At 55.3% G+C, this 23,358-nt stretch overlaps 3 protein-coding genes across 3 annotated transcripts; all 3 read right to left on the minus strand.

The window, feature by feature from the left end:
• Window positions 1–9,150: 9,150 nt before the first annotated feature.
• Window positions 9,151–17,174, minus strand: BKA58DRAFT_234113 (uncharacterized protein). Its single transcript, XM_046166550.1, has one exon. The coding sequence runs from the start codon at window positions 17,073–17,075 to the stop codon at window positions 9,240–9,242; it is 7,836 nt and encodes a 2,611-aa protein (XP_046021796.1). The 5' UTR covers window positions 17,076–17,174; the 3' UTR covers window positions 9,151–9,239.
• A 1,430-nt stretch (window positions 17,175–18,604) lies between these two features.
• Window positions 18,605–19,344, minus strand: BKA58DRAFT_279420 (hinge domain of cleavage stimulation factor subunit 2-domain-containing protein; the record flags this gene model as incomplete). The annotated part of the gene is made up of 2 exons (XM_046166823.1): window positions 18,605–19,194; window positions 19,290–19,344. Coding segments are annotated over 2 exons (645 nt in total), but the record flags the coding sequence as incomplete, so codon positions are not given.
• Window positions 19,345–19,528: 184 nt separating this feature from the next.
• BKA58DRAFT_234128 (copper amine oxidase) lies at window positions 19,529–22,126 on the minus strand. Its single transcript, XM_046166551.1, has 2 exons — window positions 21,577–22,126; window positions 19,529–21,528 (listed from the first exon to the last, which is right to left on the minus strand). Exons 1-2 carry the CDS (start codon window positions 21,847–21,849, stop codon window positions 19,714–19,716), a joined length of 2,088 nt encoding a protein of 695 aa, XP_046021798.1. The 5' UTR covers window positions 21,850–22,126; the 3' UTR covers window positions 19,529–19,713.
• Window positions 22,127–23,358: the final 1,232 nt, after the last annotated feature.

The raw sequence follows: 23,358 nt of genomic DNA on the forward strand, positions 1-23,358 counted from the left end.
CACTACCTCAGATGGTTGCTCTTCAACAACTGGAGTCGCCGGGAGTCGCTCTTCTTCAACTGGAACGGCGGAAGGCACTTCGCTCTTGCTTGGCATCTGAACGGTCACGCCAGTTGCAGAGGGCTCCGTCGATGTGGCTTCGGAAGGCTGCTGCTCAGGAACTGGAGCAGCAACATCAGCAGCCTCAAGAGCGCGCTCTAATGACACTTCTGCTGGCGTCTCTACTTGAGTCTCCGTCTCCGTCTCAGCGATCGATTCGCGCTTTGACTTCTTCGACTTCTTCTTGTCTTTCTTCGAAACAGGACTGGCAATCTCCGGTACAGCCTCAACTTGACTGAGTTCTTCAGAAGCAGGCTCAGGTGTAGCAATGAGCTGTTCAGCAGGCGTAGGATGAGACGTCTGGTCTTCAGTAGCTTCAGCGACAGTGCTCGGGATCTCTTCTACCACAGGAAGGCTGGAGGCAGGTGCTTCTGCTGCTGAAGGTGTAGAGATCGTAGGCTCTTCCAATACTGGTTCAGTCTTCTCTCCGATGGGAGTTGATGGGATAGAAGTGGGCTCCTCGGCGATCGAAACGCGCTTCGCCTTCTTTGCCTTCTTCTTCGAGAGTGGAGCGGCGGCTTCCTCGGTGACCTCGGGCACGGGTGCATCGGAAGCCAGCGTCTCCTCAGTCCGCTTGGGATCAACTGTTGGCTCCTTGGGAGCTGATGCTTCCTCTTTCTCTTGAACCGAGGCCTCAGGAACGGATGGGGCTGTGGTATCGACAGTCGCTTCGCGCTCTACAGACAATTCCGATGCAGGTTTAGAGTCAGAGGTAAGCTCCTTGGCTGCCGCAGTCTCGGGCATGGGTCCGAAGATGTTGACAGGCGTGGCAGGTATTTCCTCAGCAGGCTCAAGTGAAGACGCTGGTTGCTCAGCTTGGCCTGTCTCCTTCTCCTCGGGTGTCGCCCCAGGAAGAGGAATGACAGTGGGCTCTTCAGCAATGGAAGCACGTTTGGCCTTCTTAGCATCCTTCTTGCTCTTCTTGGAAGTAGACTCTCCCTCTTTCTGCTCGGTCGCAGGCGTAACGTCCTCTTTCTCGGTAACCCTGACTTCATCTTGCGCTCCAGTTGCAGGCGCGGTTTCGATTGGGGTGGTGGCCGCGGCGTCTGCAACTAACGGAGTGCTTGAAAGTATATCATCTTGACCTACGGTGACCAGTGGCATCGATTTGGAAGATGTAGCTTCAGGAACGGTCTGTGTCTCAGCGACGGGCTCTTCGATGGATGTCTCCTGGACAGTCGGCGGAACTTGTTCCTCGTGAGTTGGCTCATCAACGGTCCTCGAGACAGTCTCCATTGACGTAGAAGATGCATCAGGCACCTCGCTCTCAACTTCGGCCTTTTTGGATTTTTTGGCCTTCTTGTCTTTCTTTGAGAGTGGCGTCGCCTCTTCGGTGGCCTGCTCTGGGACGGGTTCATCGCGTGTTGGCTCAACGTCGATCGACTGGACAACTTCCTCAGTCTGAGCTGGCTCTGTGGGAGCGGTGACATGTTGCTCGGTGGTAGGGGTCGCGATAGGCGTAGGCAGAACATCGGCAGTAGGCTCGGATACAACATCTCGACTGATCGTTTCTTCAGTGGTTGTATCGGTAGATGGAAGCGCTTCTTGAGCGGTTGGCCCCGGGAAGACTGGCTCAGACTCGGTAACAGGAGTCTGAGGTTCGGATACCAGCTCTCCCTTCTTGCCCTTCTTCTTCTTCTTGCTCTTCTTGGGTGTACTGGGAGCATCTTCGGCCTCTACCTGGTCTTGAACTTGCGGATTCACAGGCAGTGTCCTCTCAGCTGACGCAATGTCGTCGAGTGAACGCTCTGTAGTCTCAAGAGGTGTTACCGAAGTAGCAACATCGGCACTTGGGTCGATTGGCTTCTCGGAAGAGACATTACCATTCGCGGGCTCGAGCTCTGAGCGTTCCACAGTCTGGTGTTGCCCAGTAGTCTCTGGTGCAGCTTCGTCAAGGTCCACGGCTGTAGCAGTGTCGTCTGCAGCAGGTTCAGGAAGGAGGGTTGCCGAGATTTGTTCAACCTCAGCCTCTTGGTTGGCTTTCTCTCTCTTTGCCTTCTTCTTGCTCTTCTTCGAGACAGGCTCGGCGGGTTCGTCCTCAATAGCTTGACTAGAAGGGGTAGGCGCAATCGAAGCCTCCTCGAAAGGCGTGTCCTGTTGCGCGGATTGAATGGTCCTGGAGCTTTCCTGGGCAAGTGTTGGCTCATCAGTGTCAACAACTGTGCGAGCTGTGTCCTGCGAAGGCGCAGCGGTATCCTCAATACGTTTATCATCTTGAACAGGCTCAGAAGGGACGTCGAACTGTGGTGCTGGCTCCTCAGTAACCGGTGTGGTGGGCTCAGTAGTGTCGATGGATTTGCCTTTCTTACCCTTCTTCTTCTTGCTCTTCTTCGAGATTGGTTCGGCTGGTTCGGACTCAGCGACTGGCTCAGTGGGTGCCACTGGAACGGCAAGCTCTTGAGTGAGCTCTGGCTGTGTGGTGTCCACCTTGTTATAGGCGTCGGCAACAACATCAGGAACATCAGGGACATTCTCTGCAGCTTCAGCTTGGGGGATCACGGGCTCATCGAGGTCCTTATCGTCAGTCTCAGGAAGAGCCACGAGCTCAGCTGGTGATGCTTCCTCTTGTGGCTTCGCGGGTTCAGCCTGAGGGATTGTCGGCTCTTCTAGATCCTTATCATCAGCCTCGGGAAGAGCTACAAGCTCAGCCGGCGATGCCTCTTGCTCTGACTTGGCGGTCTCAACTGGCACCAATGGAGTAGTCTCAGCTGCAGGTACCTGGGGTTGAGCGGATCCCGTGAACGGGTCTGGCTGAGAAGAGGCTACTTCAGCGGCAGACGTGCTTGGTTCGGCTTCAGCCGACTTGTTCTTCTTCGCCTTCTTCTTCTTGCTCTTCTTTGATGGCGTCGCTGGCTGATCATCTGCGAATAGCTCGTCGATCTCTCCGGCTGGCGTCTTGGGAAGAGGTACTGCTTCCGCCTCAGTAGTTGAAGCCTCTTGCAACGGCTCTGATGAAACGTCCTTGGTCGGCAACGAAGGCTGAGAAACTTCCGCGGTGGGCTCATCGATCTCGCGCGCCGGCGTCTCGGGAAAAGGCTCCGCCTCCGCTTCAGCAACTGACTCGACAGGAACCTCAGGCGCGACTTCGATCGCTCGGTCCGCTGCCGTTGCTTCAGTCTCAGCATGGGGCTCTTGGACTGGTTCGGAAGCTGAAGCGGGTGTGATATCTAGGATCGGCTCAGGTCCAGCGGCCTCAACGGAAGATTGAGGCTCCGTCTGCACATCGAATGAATCCGCAGAAGTGGGTTCAATCTCGGCAGATTTACCCTTCTTTGTCTTCTTCTTCTTGGACTTCTTTGATGGCGTGGAAGGCTCTTCCTCCAGTGGTGTGGCAGGTCGTGACGGCTCTTCGACTGGGGCTTCTTGTGCAGGAATTGGAGCGTCGGTGGGAATCTGCCTTTCGAAGATCTCGGGGATTGCTTTAACGCCGACCGTAGCGGGTACAGGGGTGGCATCGATCGATGCCTCCTGAAGAGACTCGGGCTGGTGTTGCGGTTGGGGTAGAGTTTCAGTGACGGCCTCAGCTTCAGGACGCTGGGAAGTAGGCTCCAATTCACGCTGGATATCGGTGGTCGGGGTAGCCGGGGTCTCCTCATCGGTCTTCGCCTTCTTGCTCTTCTTCTTTTTCTTGTCTTTCTTAGAAGAAGATGGTGCCTCAGCAACATCATCGGCCACTAGATCCGCAGGCTGGCTTGGCTCGGCGATTGGTGCATCTTCTGTCGGGACGATAGGAGCCTCAGACAGGGGCTCAAGTTGAGTTGGTTCAGCTGACGCATAGATCCGGTTCGCACGCTCCGTAACGTCTGATTGTAGCTGCTCTCTGGGGAGAGCCGGTCCAGTCTTCTCGGCGGCTAAATCCTTCGCATCGGCATCCTTCTCCTGAGCCAGCATATCCGCACCAACACGCTCCTCCTCTTTACCTATCTCCCTACCCTTGCTCTCCTCCTCTTGACCCACAACCTCCTCCACAGGTGTCTCAAAAGCCTTACTCTTCTTTCCCTTCTTCTTCTGCTTGTCTTTCTTCGAAGCAGGTGTCGATGGAGCATCCTCTATTGTCGGCTCAACAGAAGCAGTTACTTCGTCCACAGACTTCGGTTGTTCCAACGGTGTGGAAAGATCTTCATCGAAGCTCTCTGTTGGAAGAGGGACATTCGCGGCATCAGCTCCATCGTCACGCTTCTGCTCGGTGAGAGAGGTCTCTACAGTGGCAACTTGGTCGGCCGATGAAGGTTGCTCGATATCGCGGGATCGATGAATCACTTCGCTTGGAGTTGCTACTGGTTCGCTGATCGGGGCAGAAGTCTCAATGGGGGCCTCGGTCGGCTCAGGTGCGATTTCGACTTCAGGCTGGGGTGTTGCAGTACCGTTCTTCCGCTTACTCTTCTTGCTCTTCTTGCTCTTGGGTGTTGCAGCAGGCTCAGCTTCTACAGACGCAGACGAAGACTCGGGCATTGGCTCCTGCTCGACAAGGACATCTCTGGGAATTTCCTCTTCGAGAGGCTGCGTGAGATCTTCATCGCGTTGCTCAGTAGGCAGAGGAATGTCAGCGGCCTCGACCTCGGATGATTGAACAACGTCCGGAACGGCAGTCGGCAGGTCGGCGACAGACTCAGAAGCTGTAACAGAAGATGGCTCAGTAGCAGTTATAGGCTCCTCCTGGGGCGTGGAGATACCGCTCTTCTTCTTATCCTTCTTGCTCTTCTTCGTCTTTGGCGCATCTTCATGAACAGAAGGCACGGACTCAACTGGTGCTTCACGCTCTGTCGGTGTGGCTACATCGAGAGGCAGAGAGGTCTCTTCGGGGGTAGGCTCCTCAATAGTCGGTGCGAGCTCAGATGCAAGCTCCGCAGCCTCCGTGCTGGAGGGCACAGTTTTCTCCTGCACAACCTCCGTGGTAGGCGCAGATTCGCTTGCGGGGGCAGCCAGCGAGCGTCGCGCAGCAGGTTCGATCGGGGCCATCGGGGCCGCGGTCTCGACTTCAGTGCTTTCGAGTTCAGCCTTCTTGCTCTTTTTGCTCTTCTTGGCCTTCTTCTTGCTGACAGGTGACGTAACTTCATCTTCGGCGATGGTAGTCGGCTCTATAGTAGCTGGTTGCTCAGGGTTGACGGTGCGTTCGGCAGAAACAACGGCAGGCGGCTCTTCAGTCAGCGGCGTGGGCTCAGGTAGTAGCTGTTCGCCCCAAGCTTCCATCGCAGATTCCAAAGGAGTCTCAGCAGGTTTGTCTGTTTCAGTTTCAGGCTTGACAGGCTCAGCGGTTACCTGGTCGCCCAGATCCTTTACCGCAGTGTCAACTGGAGCATTGACAGACTTGTCAGCGTCGGCTGCAGGTACATCGAAATCGGGAATCGGTACACTGCTCTTCTTCGCCTTCTTCTCCTTCTTGGTCTTGATGATCTTCTTCTTTGAGGAGCTGGGTTCAACCGCGATTCGGTCATAAGCAGAGCCACCAGACTCGGTCGGGACGAAGTCAGAGATCGTGCTGGTAGGCTTCCCAGCATCAGTGAACAAACCACTTCGACCAAGAGACAATTGTTCCGCAGGCTTCTCTTGAACGATAGTGTCTTTGCTGATCGTTGTGGAGGGCTCATTGGGTGCTGGCATTGATGGGAACGTGAATGAAGGCTTTCCATTGTCGGTGAAGACAGAGGTCTGTGGTGCAACGAACGTGGTTGGTTCTTGTGCCTTTGCAGAGGCCTTATCATCGGTGATCGAGGCAGCTTGCTCAGTAGGTCTTGACACTGATGGGAAAGCGAACGATGGTCTTCCATCATCAGTGAAGAAGCTGCTTCGGGGCGCAACAAACGTAGGCTTCTGCTCTTCCACAACCTCTGCTTCTTTTGCGACCAAAGGAGCTTGCTCGGTAGTCGTAGACGACATCGAAGGGGACGAAAATGAAGGCTTGCCGTCATCTGTGAAGAACGCATTCCGTGGCGAGACGTCAACAGGAGCCGGTGTCTCATTCGCGACGGGAACTTCTCTAGGTGCGACGCTCGACTCAACCACAGGGGCGGGTGACATCTTCGGGAATGTGAACGATGGTTTGCCGTTGTCGGTGAAGAATGCGGTACGCGGGGACACAAACGCAGGGCTCTTTTCCTCTTTGGCAACAGGCGTCTCTTCGGGCTTTGTCGTTGGTTCAGCTGCAGGCGCGGAGGATACCAGGGGGAATGTGAAAGACGGTTTGCCATCGTCGGTGAAGAAGGCAGTAGATGGCGTGGCATCCTCAGATGGCTTTGTAGCCGTCTCTTCAACGACAGGACCGTCCTTGGGAGTCTCAATAGATAGTTCCTGAGGAGCCGCTGATGGCTGAGGAGGGAATGCGAAGGAAGGTTTTCCATCATCAGTGAAGACCGCAGTGGGAGGTGTGACGCTCGAGCCGGCTTCTTCCTTCACAATTTCGCGGGCTGTGGCCTCAGTAGGTCGCTGTGCAGGAACAGATGATCTTCTAGACTCGATCTTCTGCAGCAATTCCGGCTTTGATGTCTCATCCTGCGTTTTCACTCGGGAAATCGAAGGCCTCTTCTCAGACTTAGAACTCTTCCTCTCAGACACAGTTGGTGAGGATGGTTGTGACTTGCGCTTAGCCTCTTCTCTGGCAGCAGCTAGTGCGGCAAGAACGGCAGATTGAGGCTTCGGAGAAGACGGAGGCTCAGATGTTGGCGGCGGTGCCTTCTTCTTGCCCCATCCGATAGCACCCCACAGGCCGGAACCCCACCCTGAACCTGCCGATTGTCCTTCGATCCCAGAGGCTCGGCGGTTTTCTTCGACGGGAGTGTTCTTGGCTTGTTCGGCGCCATCCGCTGTGCTAGGCCGAGCTGGAACCTCTGGTGTGGCAGGCTCAGCTGAAACTTCCGACTTGGGCTCTTCCGGGTTTGCTAGAGTAATAGGTGCAGGCTCTGTCTCTTGTTGGACTGCTTTGTCGGTCGAGGTAGCTGATGGCCCTTCGGGGTTTGCACGAGCAGTAGGTGCAGGCACTGCCTCTTGCGAAATTGCTTCGTCGGTTGAAGCGGTCGGTGTCTCCTCTTGAACCAAGAAGTCCATGACATCGGCCTTGTCATTGGGCTCATCGCGTTCGAAAGATGGCTCGAGGATATCGCGTTCAATGGTGTCTTGCTGCGATTCGGACGAAGGCAAGATCTGGTCATCTTGAGAAGAAACTCCTGGTAGGGTTGCGGGCTCGACCTCGGGCTCGGGCTCAGCTTGCTTGTTGCCGCGTTTACCCTTCTTGTTCTTCTTCGCCTTCTTGGACTTGGGTGTAGTCGCAACTTCCTCCTCGATGACCGGCTCAGGGATTGAGGGTTCAACAGACTTGGAAGAGCTAGGCTCAACCGGCACGTCTTGTGAAGCTTCCACTGTCGCGATAGCTGGATCAGTAGTGATCCCAAGACCCTGCTTTGCCTCTTCGACAGGCTCGATTGACCTAGAGGCTTCTCGAGGAATGTCATCAAAGGTAGCGCGTCTAACCTCGGTCGATTCGTCTTCTCTTGGTGCAGTAGTGTCCAGAACCTTCTGTTGAAAGGCCTTGGAATCCTTAGGTGTACCAACAGGCTCACCAATAAGCGTAGCATCGTCGGTAACGACGGACTCAGACTTATTCTTGACCCAATCTTCCTCGTTGTCAACGAACGTCGTGGCGAAGCTGAAGGAGGGCGATGGCTTAATTATCTCTTCGGGTGATTGAGCTACAGGTGATGGAACCACAGGCGATGGGGCTACGGGAGACTCGGCGGCGACAGGTTCCTTACCCTTCTTGTTCTTCTTGGTCTTCTTGGCCTTACCCTTGCCCTTTGGCGATGATTCGACAACAGCTTCGATAGTTTCGGGCTCGGGTTGCTCTCGCTCAGCAACTGGGCCAGCCTTGTCAGTAGTATCATTTTGCTGAGAACGAGTTGGTGAAGGAGAGCGTTTTCGCAAAGCAGCTGCTGTCAATCCTCCCACTACTGCGCTGAGAGCAGCGTCTTGAAGTCTTGATGAACTGCTTGATGGGGCAGAAATAGTGTCGCGTGATATAGGAACGTCGCGCATCATCTTGTCGTCGAGCGGCGCACTTGTCTCAAGAGGTGTCTCCGCCTGTGGGGAGGTCAAAGTCGACATGAAATCGTCGGTGGACGAATCCTGTTCCTGTGCTCTGGCATGCTCCAGTGCCGCAGTAAGCGATTCATAGTTTGGACCGCTAGACGGTGCCGAAGCTTCCTGGGCACCTGTGAAGTAGTCAGAGGCCTTGGGCGTAGCTTGACCAGATTCCTCGACTTCTTCAATCTCACGATGTGCAAGCTCGGGATGCTGAAGCTCTGGTCCATGGCTGGGCGAAATGAGGTCGGCTACGGCACTCAAAGGATCGAAAGATGGATCATAAGATGACTGTCCAGCACTCTCATAAGGTGACTCTAGAGCGGACTCGAACTCTTCTTCTGAATCCGCCCCGGAGACTACTGAAGAGGCACTACTGGGTGGAAGCGCTGGCAACACCTCATCGATCTCATTGGATTTGCGGTTGCGCTCCACCAGATACAAAGGTCGGAACTCTCGAGAGTTCCTAAACTCTGTAGAGTGCGTCTTGCCATGGCGAGAACGAGTTGGTGAAGGACCAGGAAGAGGATCAGCTGCTAAGCTAGGGTCAACGGTAGAGGGTATAACGGGCTTGCGGAAGCGTATGGGGACTGCCGTTGAAGATAGTCGACGTTGAGATATCGCAGTCGAAGGACGTGTGACGTCTGGCGATCGGGTTGGCGAACCTGGCCTAGACAGCGGCAGCGGAGGTAGCTCATCGGGAAAAGCTTCCAGCTGCCAAGGCTGAAGACCGGTGAGGCGGGTTAGTAGCGCGCGGCTGTCTTCGAACGATAGTTCGGGTGGTAGATCGTTGTCTCCAGAGGCGGTGAAGCGTTGGGCGTCGTCGGGTGTCGAAAGAGGAAACTCGGCCCGATCTCCAAGGATTATGCCACTACCCTCGTGGGCCTGATCGGCAGGCTCACTTACGGGCAGTGGACTTGGAGTGGCTGTGGTCACTGCCCGATCGCCTAAAAAAGACTGCTGTTGTGGTTGTGGCTGTTCATCGGCATGCGAGGGCGGGGTTCGAGGTTGTAAGAGATCCTATAAACACGACATCAACATTCATTCTAAATACATTGCGAACAACGGTGCTATCGCACATGAGAAGAGCGATGTACCTTGTCATCATAAGCATCCGTCCTGTCTCCATCCCCTCTCTCGCTACGACTGCGGCTGCTCCTCTTTTCGCGTCGACTACTGGTCGAGATCGTGGAGCGCATGTCGTCATCGTCTGAGCCGCCGTAGGTAGAACCGCGATCCGACCGATGCTTCCGTCTACGATGTTTGCGTTCTTCATCGTCGTCGTCTCTAGATTTTGAGGACTTGCTTGAAGCTTCATTCAAGTTCTCCCTCGACTTGCTGCTGAAAAGGCCCAGGAAGCCACTTGGGCGTTTCTCCTTCTCTCTCTTCGAGCTGCGATCCTCGTCTAAATCCGGGATAGAGGACACGACTGAAACCATGTCATCGTCTCGTTTGGATCGTCTCCGGGAGGACTTGCGATCATCATCGTAGTCGCCGAGTTCGGAAGCTGCTGACGAGCGTGATCTAGTCTTAGTCTCGGGTGATGCGTCTCTGTCCCCATCCCTTCTCCTGTGCTTGCGTCGTCGCTCGCCAGTCTCGGAGATGGCGGATTTCGTGTCCCAGTCGTCAGCGCCCTCATCAGCCTCGTGGCGGCGATGTCTTCGCCTCCGTTCACCACCCTCTTCAAGATCGTAACCGCGGTCATGGCTCTTCTCACGTGTCTCTGACCTGGCTTCGCGACGTCTACGGCGTCTCTCCTCGCGGTCGGGGTCGTCGTACTTGTAGCTCAGAGAAGCGATTGAGCCCACATCGTCATCATCGTACCTGCGTGGTCTGTCGTCGAAGTCATCATCGTATCTGTCATCGACATCCTGGTCACGATCGTGCCGTGAGTGCCTGTCCTTCGCCTCCTCGTTGAAGTCTGCAGGATAGAATCCATTCGATTCTTTTTCGTTACCCGCCCTGCTCGGCACATCGTCGGGAGCATAATAACCAGAGTCAGTTACGTTACGAGCAGTGACGGGATCAGGTGCCGCTGTGAACGGCGCCGCGGTGGGAACCTTTGGGGCCTCGACCATCGTTTGGTATCTGGAGGGATCGGAAATAGTGCGGGCGTTTATATAGTCGTCATACGTCGTCTCGGTCCTGAGAGGAGAACTGATGCTAGGTGACCATTTGCCACTGCTGTGTCTTTTCTGGACTTTCGGCCTGGGTGTCTTATCGGCCAGCTCGTCAACGCCCTCGAATGCGTAGCTTGGGATTGTCACATTCTTCTCATGACGTTCGAGTGCACGTGCGCCATTCGGTGGAGATACAGGAGAGTCGCGTGAATGGTGCTTCTCTGTGGACTCAAGATCCTTCCTGGCACGCTCGGCATCCGAAGCCATCCTGTTTTGATCCTGGTTCATGGTCATGCCCATCAGAGCAGCGAAACCACCGGCCATGGCAGCGGTGGAGGCTTTACTGCCGCTGCTCTCACCTTGTCGCGCGGGTTTCTTCGGAGGACTGGTGGACTCTTGGAATGCTTCTCCTAGACGTGGTGGTTCAACGGATGGAGATGGCTCAGTTGAGCGAGAAGAGTCGGCGAAACGTGAGTTTTCGGCAGATCGAGAGGGCTCAATATCCCTGGGATCTCGGGAGGGCTCAATGTCCCTAGGATCGCGGTCGATGATCGGGCTGGACGGCGGACTGGGATCACTCATCTCCCAAGTGTCCACACTGGCTCGCTTGGATGACTTGGACTTCTTCTTCTTGTCCTTCTTTTCCTTCTTGCTGAGCTTGGCCTCTGGCTCGGCTTCCCTCTCTTTCACTGTCGGTGTTGGTTCTCCACGTCGAGAAACATTCTGCATAGCTACAACTTCGTCAGTATCATTAGCCTTGTTCTTACCCTTTGTGTCCTTCTTCGAGGACGATACTGGAGGCTGCTCTGCAAGCACCTCAGGGTCAGGTATGTCGTCCCAGCCGCCGGGCATGTGCATCGACACTGGCGGTGTGGGAATCTCGCCTTCAACAAAGCCGGGTCCCACTGTAGTCTGTTGGGGCGCCCTCCACGCGTCTCGCTCTGGCTCAGGCTGCCAGTATGCCGTCTGAACGCTGCTCGTAGATGGCACAGCTGAGATGATGGAAGGAGTGACTGTGGAAGATGGGGCAGCTGAGATAATCGATGGAGCGATAGTTGATGGGGCCCTGTTTCCATCGGAAAACGGGTTGCTCAGGGAAGACGCAGTCGGATTGCTGAACCCAGCTGCAGTTGCATTGCTGACGGCAGTGCTCACGGTAGACGCAGTTGGATCGCTGAAATCATACGAAGTCGCACTGCTGAGATTGGACGCAGTCGGGTTGCTCAGGGCAGATGCAGTCGGATTGTCGCGTCTGAAGCTACGCTCGTCCTCTTGATCTCGCTGATCTCGGGAAAGAATCGCTGCGGTTGTCAGTGCTGCTGCTGCTGCTGCAGCAGCAGACTTCTTCTCCTTCTTGTTGCTCTTCTTAGAAGCAGCATCTACGACACTGTCCCAGCTAGAGTCCTTCTCCTCCCGAATGTACTGTGTGCTTGGTGCAGTATCCTTGCTCTCAAGGACTCTGGACATCTCGGGGCGGTAGGGTGTGTATGTGGAAGTTGTCTGTTCGGGCTTGGGCGACTCGCGCTCGACCGTGGCTTCACGCGACTTGAGATCGCCATCTGAGACGAATTGCTCCCGGTAGGATTCCGGCGTAGGGACGTCAAAGTGGTGGAACTGGTTCTCGCCCCAGCTTACCCTAGACCTTGCTCGGTTCGATTCGTCATCTCTTGGCTCGCGTCTTGTCTCTCTAACCTCTCTGATGGGCTCCATTGCTGGCGACGGAGGGGCAGATGCACTGCGCACGGAAGGCGTGCGACTACCGGGAGGAGTAGGCAAGATGAGGTTCAACGATGGGACTGGCGGTGGCGGTTGTGGTTGAGAAGATCGGCCATTTCTGGTGGCGGTGAATGCGTACGATGGAGGATAAGGAGGGACCTTGGGTTGGCTGACAGGATAGTCTTCCCAAGATTGGTAGACGGGGAGGTCTGGAGCACCCTCGTTCGGGTCTACTGGGCGGACCTTGGGCAGGTTGTCGTTGGCCAAGAGCTCTTCCGGTGCGAAGAATTCAGCTTGAGATACTGGCTTAGCATAGTACCTCTGTTCCCAATCTTGTAGGACTTCGCGAGCTTCTTGCCTTGAATTGTCCTTCTGCTTGAACATATCGGGATTGAAGATGTCTTCGTCAAAAATGTCCTGCTTGACTTTGCTGGGCTCGATAGTCTTGACGCTGGTTGGCTCCCGCTTCTTGCTACTCTTCGAGGATGAAGATTCACTCTTGCTGCTCTTCGACGAAGATGACTCATTCTTGCTGCGCTTCCAGGAGGAGGATTCGCTTTTGCTGCTCTTCGTTGAAGAAGATGACTTGCTGTCGCGCTTCTTCTCGCGCTCCCTCTCCTTCTCCTTGTCCTTGTTGTCCTTGTAGTCCTTGATCGCGGCAGTTGCGATTGCTGCAGCAGCACCAGCAGCTACAGCGCCAGCAACGGAAGACTTCTTGTCAGACTTGAAAGCCTCCCGTTCGCGGTCTTGCAGCTCCTGCTCCTTGCGTTGTACAACAGTGGCAGTCGAAGCCATTGAATCTCCTGTTGGCTGCTGTTCAAGTTTCCGAGCTCGGTCGTTCTCGTATCGGTCGGTGTAGTCCTGAGCTTCGCGTTCCCTGCGTCGGCGCTCCATGTCCTCTTGAATCTCAGCTTCGCGTCTCGCGGCATCGAGACGCTCAGCTTCTTGTTGTTGAGATTCACGTCGCTCTCTCCGTTTCCGCTCTGCCTCCGCGGCCTCAATGGCAAGCTGACGCTGGTGCTCCATTTGAGACATTCGTTGATGACGCTCCCGATCTTCGGCTTCTCGAGCGAGGCGTGCCTGAACCTCTTGTTGTTCGCGACGGCGTTCGTTCTCGAGCCTCGCCAAGCGTTCGATGTCCATGAACTTGCGAGCCTCCTCCTGCTGCCGTTGCAGCTCCAGGCGACGTCGCTCGTCTTCGTCTCGGCGTCGCGCTTCTTCTTGGCGTGTCGTTTCCTCTAAACGGAGCAATGTCTGCCGACGGTCTTCTTCAATCCGTCGAGCCTCATCCTCTTGTAGCTGCCGTTCTCTGCGCAGGCGATCCTCTTCCTCACGGAGCACAAGTGCCGCTCGTCGGGCCTCTTCCTCTTGTCGTAGCTGCTCTCGACGTACTCGGTCTTCCTCTTCCCGACGGGCCTCATCGTCGCGTCTCTGTTGTTCCCGGCGACGCTCGGCCTCCTCGTCTAGTCGCTCCTGCTCCTTACGTCGCTCACGGAGGTCCTTCTCTGCCTGCTCTTGTGTCAGATTAAAGCGAACATTGCTAGATGCGGACGGCGGTCGGCTTGGAGGGCGGTCGGGGTGTTTCAGCGCAGAAACTGCTGCAAATCCGGCAGTCGCTGCAAGTCCAGCAATAGACGCGTCTCGCTTCCATGACGAGCTTTGGATGGGAGAAGAGTTTGCCCGACGGAATGCAGGATGCTGAGGACTTTGAATGATAATGTTCTGAACTTGAGACTGGGTGGGGTACGGAGGTGGGTAAGGTGCTGGTGGGAAGTCTGAAGGACCTGCTGAGGTGGTGTACCCAGATTGTGATGGTGCTTGTGTTGAGTAGATGGCGCCGGGGACTTGTTGCACTGGCTGAGGGTGTTGAATAGGGATGGGACCAGGTCCTGAGGTGACAATAGGCTGGTTGGTGACGATGGAGCTTGTACGGCGTGCATCGAACGACGCATTGGGGTCATGGGGTGCAACGGGATAGACCGACTGCAATGTTTGGGCGCTGCTAGACTCGCTGTCGTGGTGTCCGTGGGCAGCTCCAACAGCTGCGCCAGTCAAGGCACCTGCAGCGCCCGCTGCGGCAGGCCCAAGGAGCGACGTACTGGCGATGTTGTCATAGAGATTGTTCGAAGACCTTCTCTTTTTGCCAAAGCCCCATCGCCAGCCCCATTTGTTCGTACCTGAGTGGTTGGATCCGACTGACTCGTTGCTCTTGGTTTTCTTCAGGGAGTAATCACCGTATACGAGACCCCCATCGCTCGATGAGTCGGAGGTACCATCGTCCGGCAAGTCCTCCCACTCGTCGTCTCCATAACGCGAGCCGGGTCGTGACGTTTGACTGGCCTTGCGACCGAGACGGTTCTCCTTGACCGCGACAACCTCGTTGTGGCGTTTGCCTTTGCCGGCTTTCGCGGCTGTGATAGCAGCAGCCGTAGCGCCGAGACCAATCAGCGAGGCTTTCAATCGCTCATCGGAGTTTCGTCTCTTCGGCGATGATCGTCTGCGCGTCCTCCTTACGTAGCCGGTGCCGAATGCCATCTCGGAGTCGGATGAAGACGTTGAAGCGTTGCTGAAGCTGAAGAAGCCCTTCTTCTTCTTCTTCAGACTATTGGTTGTCTTCACTCGCTTCTCCTTTGGCGGAGGTGCAGAGAAGAAGCCTCCAAGGAAGCCACCCTGGGGCTCGTGAGTCTGGCCAATCTCGATGACAGAAGCTCCGGATGTTGAGCTTCGAGATGCCTTGTGTCGGAGTTGATGGGATCTCCTCCTACGACGCTCATCGTCACTGCTGTCTCTCCGGTGATGAACCACCTGAACCCTCTTCGGCGACCTGGATCGGCTGTGTTGCTTCTTCTTTGTGGCCGCTCCAAGGGCGACGCCTGCAAGACCTGCACCAATGGCAGTACCGATCAGACCCGTCTTGCCACGTCCGGAGTTGGAACTTGAGGTTGAGCTTGATCGGGAACGGCGTGATCGAGACTGACGGCGAACAACCTTGTGATCCTTACGGTCCTTTTTGTCGTTCGTAACGCCTACTGACATGACGGAGATGCGGTCGGCAGAATTGCTTCGGTGGCGGATGCCAGAGCTACCATAGCTATAACTCTTGCGATCCCCTGATCTGCTACGGCTGTGTCGTGAAACCCTTGACCGACCGGACTTGATGCTGTATGTGTCGTCAAAGTCGTCGCGGCCCGCGCTGAAGACAGCCTTTCCAGCCTTGGCCAAGCCAATGCCGCCCAGGCCTGCAGCTACCCAGCCTGCGGCACTGCTCTTGTTCTTGCGACGCTCCTCGCCTGAAGAGATTGAGCCCCACGACTTCTTCTCCTTGAGCGAGTATCGAGATTGCTTCTCAATGCCACCAGTGGGTCGCATAAACTCATTGGAACGCCGTTTGTAGTAGTGGTGCTTCCGTGGAGCGTCCAGAACGGAAGAGCGAGGGTCAAAGCAACCCTTGCAAACTCCGATGTACTCGGTGTACTCTTCCATCTTCTGCACATCTTCGTAGTCTTTCCACCAGTCGACAAACTTGGAAACAGGCCCAGTGTGCTGATGCTGGTGAGCCATGCCACCTGAGATGTATGGACTGGGTGTGAGGCCATTGTGATGATGTCCGTTGGGACCGTGCGTCGAGGAATGATGGTGTGAGGTGCTATGCGAGTGGGTGTGGGTGTTGGAGTGGGTGTGTGAATGTGAATTGTGTTGGTGTAAGCCATAAGCGGCCAGTCCCGCGGCACCGGCAGCGTACAGTCCAGCAATGCTGCCAGACGAGTGCTTCTCTGGCTTGGCAGGCCGAGGTGGCTTTGGTGGAGGCGCGCCTTCCACGCCGTAGGTGGCGGCTGCAGCATAGGGTGGGAGGTAGCTGCCGTCGTTGGCAGCGGTATTAGAAGCATTAGATCCCGGGCCGTACATGTTGTACGTGGAAGCCGGAGCAGCCGGGGGGGTATTATTAGTATAAGAAGAGTATGATGTAGAAGGACGAACATTCGATGAGCTGTAGCTCGTAGAGTGTTCGTGATTAGAGGAGCTGTGGCCCATGGCATATCCAAGGGCAGCTCCGCCGGCCGCAGTAGCAGCTGGGCCAAAGGTGCTGGACTTGTTGGGTCTCGATGAAGATGCGGGCCGCGGTGGCTTCTGAGGCGTCGGGGCGTCGTCGATGAAGGCACCGGGCATGGACGAGCTCGATGGTCGTGGGGGTTTGGACGAAGAGGCATTCGTGCTGGGCCCGTAGAAGTCTGCAGCGGCGCCCGATCCGGTGTCGGCAACGGGATTGGGCTGCGCGGAGGCAGACATGAGATGGGGGGTATCCTGTCCTATGATGACAGAGGGCGGCTGGGGCCTCACGCCAGGCTGCTGGTGCACAGACTGGCCATGGTCGTTGTAGAAGTCGGCAGCCGCTCCAAACGGATGGCCGCCAGGCAGCGCGCTCGAGGTGTATTGCAGAGGGTCCTGGCCGGGGAACTGGCTCTGCACGTGACTGTCCATGTCGTCGGGGTGTGGTGGGTGGCTTCCTACTGGCAGAGCGCCCGACATCATGGGCGCTCCTGCCTGTCCTGGGAACTGAGAGAAGCCGTCGCTGCCAATCTGGCCGCTGAAGCTGCGCTGGACCGACTTGGGACTGTCAACAATCTCGCCCCTGTAGCCGGCGCCAGTTTGCGACAAGCTGCCGGACCGCACTGAGCGCGTCGAGCGGCGCTTCTCGAGCTTCTTGTCCTTGGCCTTGCCCGTCTTGCGGTCCTTGTCGTCGCGCAGTGTCGAGCTGGACGACTCGGCATAGCTGCTGCGGCGATCGTCGCGACGCTTGTTGTCGTCGTCGTAGGGATCGCTGGTGTTGTTTGTTGTGGCCCGTGGGCGCGGCATCTCGTCGAAGGCAGTCGTGAAGGAGGCAATCGAGGACGCGGAAGGCGCAGAGTCACGTTTGGATGTCGATGGCTTGCGCGTCGTCGACGATGACACGATGGAGCGGGCGTCTGGGTCGCGCTTGGAACGCGTTGAGTCGCTAGTACGGCGGCGGCGACTTTCCTCGTCCTTGTTGCTGTTGGAGGCAGCAGAGCTACCAGTCAATCTGCTCCACATGATGGTGGAGGACTGCAGTCAGGATCGCGGGGGCGCGGATGCGTTGTTATTACAAAGTAGTGCTGGCAATGGGTCGGGCGCAAATGAGATGAGTCTCTTGGTGGGATATGCTGGGTATATCGCTGTAGACAGTCGCAAGTGAGAGAGAATCGTTCAAATCGTCATGTCGTGATGATATAGTACAGTTTTCCGATGCAGAATGGCTAGGAAAGTATGCGCGCAATGCCCAAGGACAACCAAAGCAGCCTCTCGCGGTACTAATCGCAAAGATTGGTGTGGTGCAGAGCAGCTGAAGTGCTCGGCTTGGGACGTAAGCCCCAGCAACCGAGTGAGCTGGCGGCAAGGGTTAGCTCGATCCACACGGGATGGAGGCGAGGCTGGGCCAATAGCTGCCCGATGGCAAACGCTTCTTCTGCGGATCTTTACCGGGGCTTCTTCCGGGGCTGTTCTCGCTGTCATCGAGAACATGTTGATCAAAGTGAACTGTGCAGGCTGGGGCGCAGAAATCTAGTCTTGTGGTTCTAGTAGTTAGTTGTAGTCCTTGCTGCGCGTTGCAAGCTCCTCCCTCAAGCTTCACCTGGCAAAGTCAAGGCATGCGGAGATTTCCGAGGCCATCAGTGTAGTTATCTTGCATGTTCAATGTTGGTTAGGCCGCCGAAATCTTTAAACCCGATCGTTGATAGTCAAACATCACCCAGTCGCATCGACAAGGATTATCACAAAAACAAGGCGCGCGTGTGACATTGAATCCATTTTTGCATTAATCAGGCTTGTGCGACCTGTGTACATCTATTCGCGACTGTGCTATGCAGCCCTTCTAAAGAGCCACTCATTACGCTCCACATGTTCCTTCAACGTTTCTGCACGTCCAATCCGTCATCATCTGCATAGCCTAAGTCGTCCGAGTCAAATTCGGAGTCTGATGATCCATCCATAGCACGACCCATCATTTCCCAGGTCTCCCTTTCTTCTGGGAGAGTATTCATGCTATACAAACCATAGGCGAACATGGCTTTTTTCAAGCACTGCGCCCTTGAGCAGCGATGGGGATATACCATGATTTCCAGTAAGCTCCGTGCGATGAGATCAGGTTGTGTTGTGCTCTTTCCTACGTCGCGTAGTATGCAGCAAAGGACCTCTGTACCCCGCTTGTGGAACAAGCAGTCTTTCACAGCAAGACCAAGGCAGACTTTCTGCTTCTTATAAAGCTGCTGGAAGTCTCGGCGTAACTAGGGCCGCCCGCCAGCCATCAACATCTGCCGTATTTGCAGGATTTGGGCACGGTGCTCTGGTGCCAGTTGATCAATCTGCTGCTGCGACAGAGCCATGACTTGGGCATACAGCGCCTGCTGGTCCATTCCAGGCGCTTGTGGCTGTTGTTGTTGTGGAGGCTGCGCGTACGGCTGTGCGACGGGAGGTTGGGGAGGTGTAGGCGCGACTTGTGGTGGGTATCCGGGGTAGTTCACAGGCGGTCGCGCGACTTGCGGTGGTGGCTGCTGTACTTGCTGAACAGGTGGAGCCTGCGCGACTGGGGCAGGCGCGGCCGATGTCTCCACAAGCGAGGTCAGGATTTGTGGGTCGACCAGCTGGAGGAGCAGCAGCGACTGAAAGATGGCATAGGCCAGCTGGGGCGCTTGTCGCAGCAGCTCCGTCGCCTTGGCGGGATCCGTCATGACGAGGCCTTTCATCTGTGAGAGGATGTCGAGGAGCTGATCGGGAGGGAGCGTGGAGAGCGTGCGCGAGATGGCATCGGGACAGGTGAGGTTGGGCGGCAGCTCGACGCCTGGTGGAAGAGGACCCAGCGCGCTCGACGGTTGCGCCGGTGCTGGTGCTGCTGGTTGTTGGCCGTTCACGCCCATGGCTGGTTGTGTGGTCTGGTCGCGATTGGAAGGCGCGTTGTCGCCGGAGCCGCTTTCGTTGGACCAGTCGACCCTCAGCTTCCTGCCCATCAAATCGAAGTCGTTGAGGTTACGCACGGCCGAGGCTGCGGCGTCAGCGTCGGCGAACTCTGCGAACCCAAAGCCCTTGGGGCGCCCTGTTTCCTTGTCGTATACCAAGCGAAAGTTGAGGACCTGTCCGACGCGCCCGAGGGTTTCGATGATGAGCTCTTCAGTGCCGCCTAGGTTTTGTTAGCTTGGTTTAAAGAATACACTGGGATTAAAAAGGCAGCTCTGGTAGGTCTGACGTCGATGTAGGCTCCAGGGTGTCGCATACCGTAGGGAATGTTGCCGATGAAAACAACTCTGCCTGCTTTGTCGTTGGGCGCCATCGCTGTGCAGACTCGATATTGATGAAAGGAGTGTTTGCTGGGTGAATGAGTGTAGAGGTTTTATGGGAGGATCGAGTGAGTGGATCTTTGAGGCTTCCAAGGTTCCGCGAGGCATGAGCTTTGGACCGTGACTAGCGCGACTTTAGGCTTGGCGCGTCTTGCCCGCTGCCCAGATGAGCAGGCACACGACCAACTCTTCCCTCGGAAATGGTTCGTCCATAAGTTGAACGCATCTTACTATATTCACATTCTTTTCCATGCTCATAGCTTTGCATCGATATCGATCTTGGCTCTGGACGATTACATGGTATCTCATAAATTATTTTCGCAGTATTTCGTGATGATGTTCAATTCGTGAGAACTACAGCTCTACAACTTTGCCGCGGACGGCGCACAACACGTACCATCCTCACCAATCGTCGCAGTAACACTAGCCTGTTGGTGCTGCTCACTCAACAAGCTGCTCTTGTTGAAGGCCTGCTCACTCGGCGGTACATCCAGCGCAGGGTTCTTATCGAAGAAGTTGACCGGCTTCATGTGGATCTTGATAATTTCGCAAGGCATAACGGGGAAGTCCTCAATACGAGGCACGTGGTTGATGCCCGCTTGGATGTAGACGACAAAGTCAGTGTCCTTGACGTTGTCGTTCCTTTCCGCCCAACTCCGCACGCCCGTTCCACCACGACTCTGGTTGGTGTAGGTACCGCCTGCGTACAATTCACCGTCCTTGTGTTTGACGACGTAGATGTTGTGGTCGGAGAATTCGGCGCGCTTGTAGTTGAAAGAGTCCTTATCGGAGAGAATCTTTTGGAACGGCGGCGCTTGAATCTTGTATGCGACTGGCTTTCCGTTGACGGGGTTTCGCACGTTCGGGTTCTGAATCTTGAAGGTGCGGTTGTTCTCGTATGCGATGTCGTAGCCACCGGACTTGTCTACCACGGTCTCTTGGATGTAGTAACCAGTTCCGTGAGGATTGAAGTCTGAGCGCGGCATCGGGAACGCCTCGTCGTACACGAGTCTGTTGTCATACCCGTCTATCATGGGGTCGACGCGTAGTGAGAAAATATGTTGGTGATGGACGGCAAGTACACCGGGGTGCACGACTGTACCGAAGGGCACTTCGACACCTTCGTCGATAGGCTGTGTGCTCAGGATGCCGGTAGCCCTGATTTCGTAATCGACTTCTCCAGCCTGGTTGAAGATGAAGGCCAGGATGTACTCGTAATTGGCCACGGTGATGATGCTCTGGAGCACCAACTCCCGGTTCCGAGCGACAACTGCGCGGCCGGTGCGGTAGTTGGTGTGCTTGAAACCGATTCCAGCATCTTGCTCGTGGACGCACACCACGTTGGGCATTTCCACAGACCCACCGTGGTTGTCGGCTAGTACGGCTGAGAGATAGTAGATGGAACCCAGACAGTCGCAGCCCAGCTTGAGGTTGTTCGCCATGATACCAGCACCAACATCGCCCAAGTCGAACGCGCTCTTCTTGTGATAGGGATGACGGGGGTCCGCGTATGGGATATTCATATCGCTCAGACTCATTCGATAGAACAAACTGCGGTTGTCGTAACGGACATCGTACAATACCATACCCTCGCGCTGGTTGAACCCAACGCGGAAGTTCCATTTTTGCCATGAGATGACGTTCGATGTACCTTGCTGTTCGACTTGGAAGCTAGCACCTTCTGGTTGAACAACATTAAGCGGCTTAAGATCGGTCCGCAGTTGTTGGGCCTCGGGTATGTATTCGTTGGGCGGTTGGATCTTGTATTTCTCAATTGGCTTGATGGTATTGTCTGCGCCAGTCGGTAGCAAGTCAACGCGAATGACCTCCATCTTCTCTGTGCTCACGACGGGTGAGATGGGAAGTGGCATTGCGTAGTGGTTGGAGTCGGCTTCTGATGAATTCATCGGGTCCCTGAGGTACAGGAAGCATTGCCACAGCCTATCCTCATCTCCAACGCCATCGGACCCGTAGATCCATGGGTCGCTGATTACTACTGTGCCTTCAGGGAGCTCGAGCTTGGCAATCTCCGCTTGTACTTTCTTATCGGTCAGGACGAGTTTCTCGATAGCGACGATTTCGTCGCCGTCCGCATTGGCGTGGACAAAGGGCCCAAGGAGAACGTTGCGATCTACGCGACGTGAGGTCAAGTCTACAACAGCCTCATGGAATTTGCTCTACCGACTAATTAGCTGCAATCTTCCTTACAGATTCCATACACGTACGGTGTTCCGGATGTAGTAGTTGACGAAAGCTTTTCTTGGAATTGATGGTAGTGTTTTGCCGCTATGCTCAGCCTCCAAGTACTTCAATACTTCGACTTTTGGTGGTTCCTGCAGCGTCACGACCTTGAAGTGCAGGTCTGTGTGCGCCGGCCATGAAGCTTTGATGATCGCCGCAGCATCTTGAAGTTCTGATGCCGATAGCGGGGAGAGCGGATGTGCAGATACCGATTTCTCGCTCCGCGGACTAGGATCAGTGGCAACTTCTGCGGACATTGTCTCGAGATATGTGCAATGAAAATACACTTAATAGATGAAGAGATGAAGGATGACAGCCTTGGAGTAGAAGGAGTGGTCTCTGGAAGATATGGATTATAACGCTCGAACTGCCGCCCAACGCTGTTGCCCTAACACAGCATCCGATGTGATAAGACTGTGGATCTGGCGTATCTTCGTACAGTTTTCGCATGGACTTTCCGGGTCAGTACTAGGCGCATGTCGATGGCGATGCGACGAGGCAACGGGATCACGTGTTGTACCCCGCTTCCTGAGGTTCCAACCTTGGAAGTCACTCCCATGCTCTCAACGTGGCAAGCCTCCAGCGAATACTCTCGAGCTGTGCGATTCGAGGCCTCATGCGAATTCTCTTGGTCCGATAACGACACTCCAGGCAAGTATGTTGAATGAAGCTCTACCTAGGCATCTAGCGCTGTCGCAGAAGCCAGGTATACCTAGGAACTACACCTGGGCAAGCGCGTATCTTCCAAAGAATTTTGAAGCTGATGCGTAACCTTCCTTGATACTTAGGGGTATAAATCCTTCTTCAGGGCTTCTAACGTAGCCTGTACGGCGCAAAGAGATTTTATGTCTGGCTTGCGCGACAGAGTGATGTTCGCAGGGGGCTGGGCCTCACCAAACGCGTCTGCTAGACTGCTCCGGTGACGCGCCCTCACCTGCGATCTCTTCAGCACTACAACCATCACCATGCTGGAGATCTAGCTATATCTCGCAACAAAATGAACATAATATGCGATAGCGAACTCTGGAACTCACTTCTAGAAAACTCATGTCCACACTACTAGCCTGGCTCAGGAAGAGCGGCCCCAACTTCAGATCCACAGGGCAAGCGAGCAATCCTTTGATTTCCACACTTGCTTTTGTTCAAGTTCGCGACAAGAGATGGGAAATTGACTAGCCACCCGCCGCCCGCCATATCGATCACTCGATCGAACTCAGAGAAACGATTGGGCCTGCATGTGCAAGACCTTGCACGAAACCTTGGAAACCTTTCAGCAGCAGTAATGTACAAGTTCTCAGGTCCCTGTTTCAAGCGATAGAGGTTGTGGCAATCATCACCTCGTTTGTCGTTCGGCACCTCGTTGCGTCGACTGCATGACTCGGCATGAAACATCAACGCCGTTGCGAGTCGTTCGCACAAACAACAACACCTCAGACGTTCAGACAAGACTCATATTTTGCCGTAGTACACCGGTGTACATGTGTGAGAACCAGTTTTGGTGGACATTGTGGATCGGTGTTGTTTCCTTTTTCTTCGCATCGCCTCGAGTTCCGCCCTAGCTTGGACCATGGTCATTAAAAACATATTACCCCAGATATTAATCTACATCAGGCATCCAGTGTTGGCACAGTTCCAGCAAATGCGCCAGTCTCTAGCTCCGACGGATAGAACCCACAGTCGTCGGCACATGCGCTTTTCCTATTCGCCGGGTATGCATATTTCGTGCATGCATGACCAATACCTGCAGTCCTGCATGTCAAGCCCCC

This window comes from Alternaria rosae (genome assembly GCF_020736505.1).
Source record: "Alternaria rosae strain MPI-PUGE-AT-0040 chromosome Unknown BKA58scaffold_9, whole genome shotgun sequence".
In the NCBI taxonomy this organism is placed as follows: domain Eukaryota; kingdom Fungi; phylum Ascomycota; class Dothideomycetes; order Pleosporales; family Pleosporaceae; genus Alternaria; species Alternaria rosae.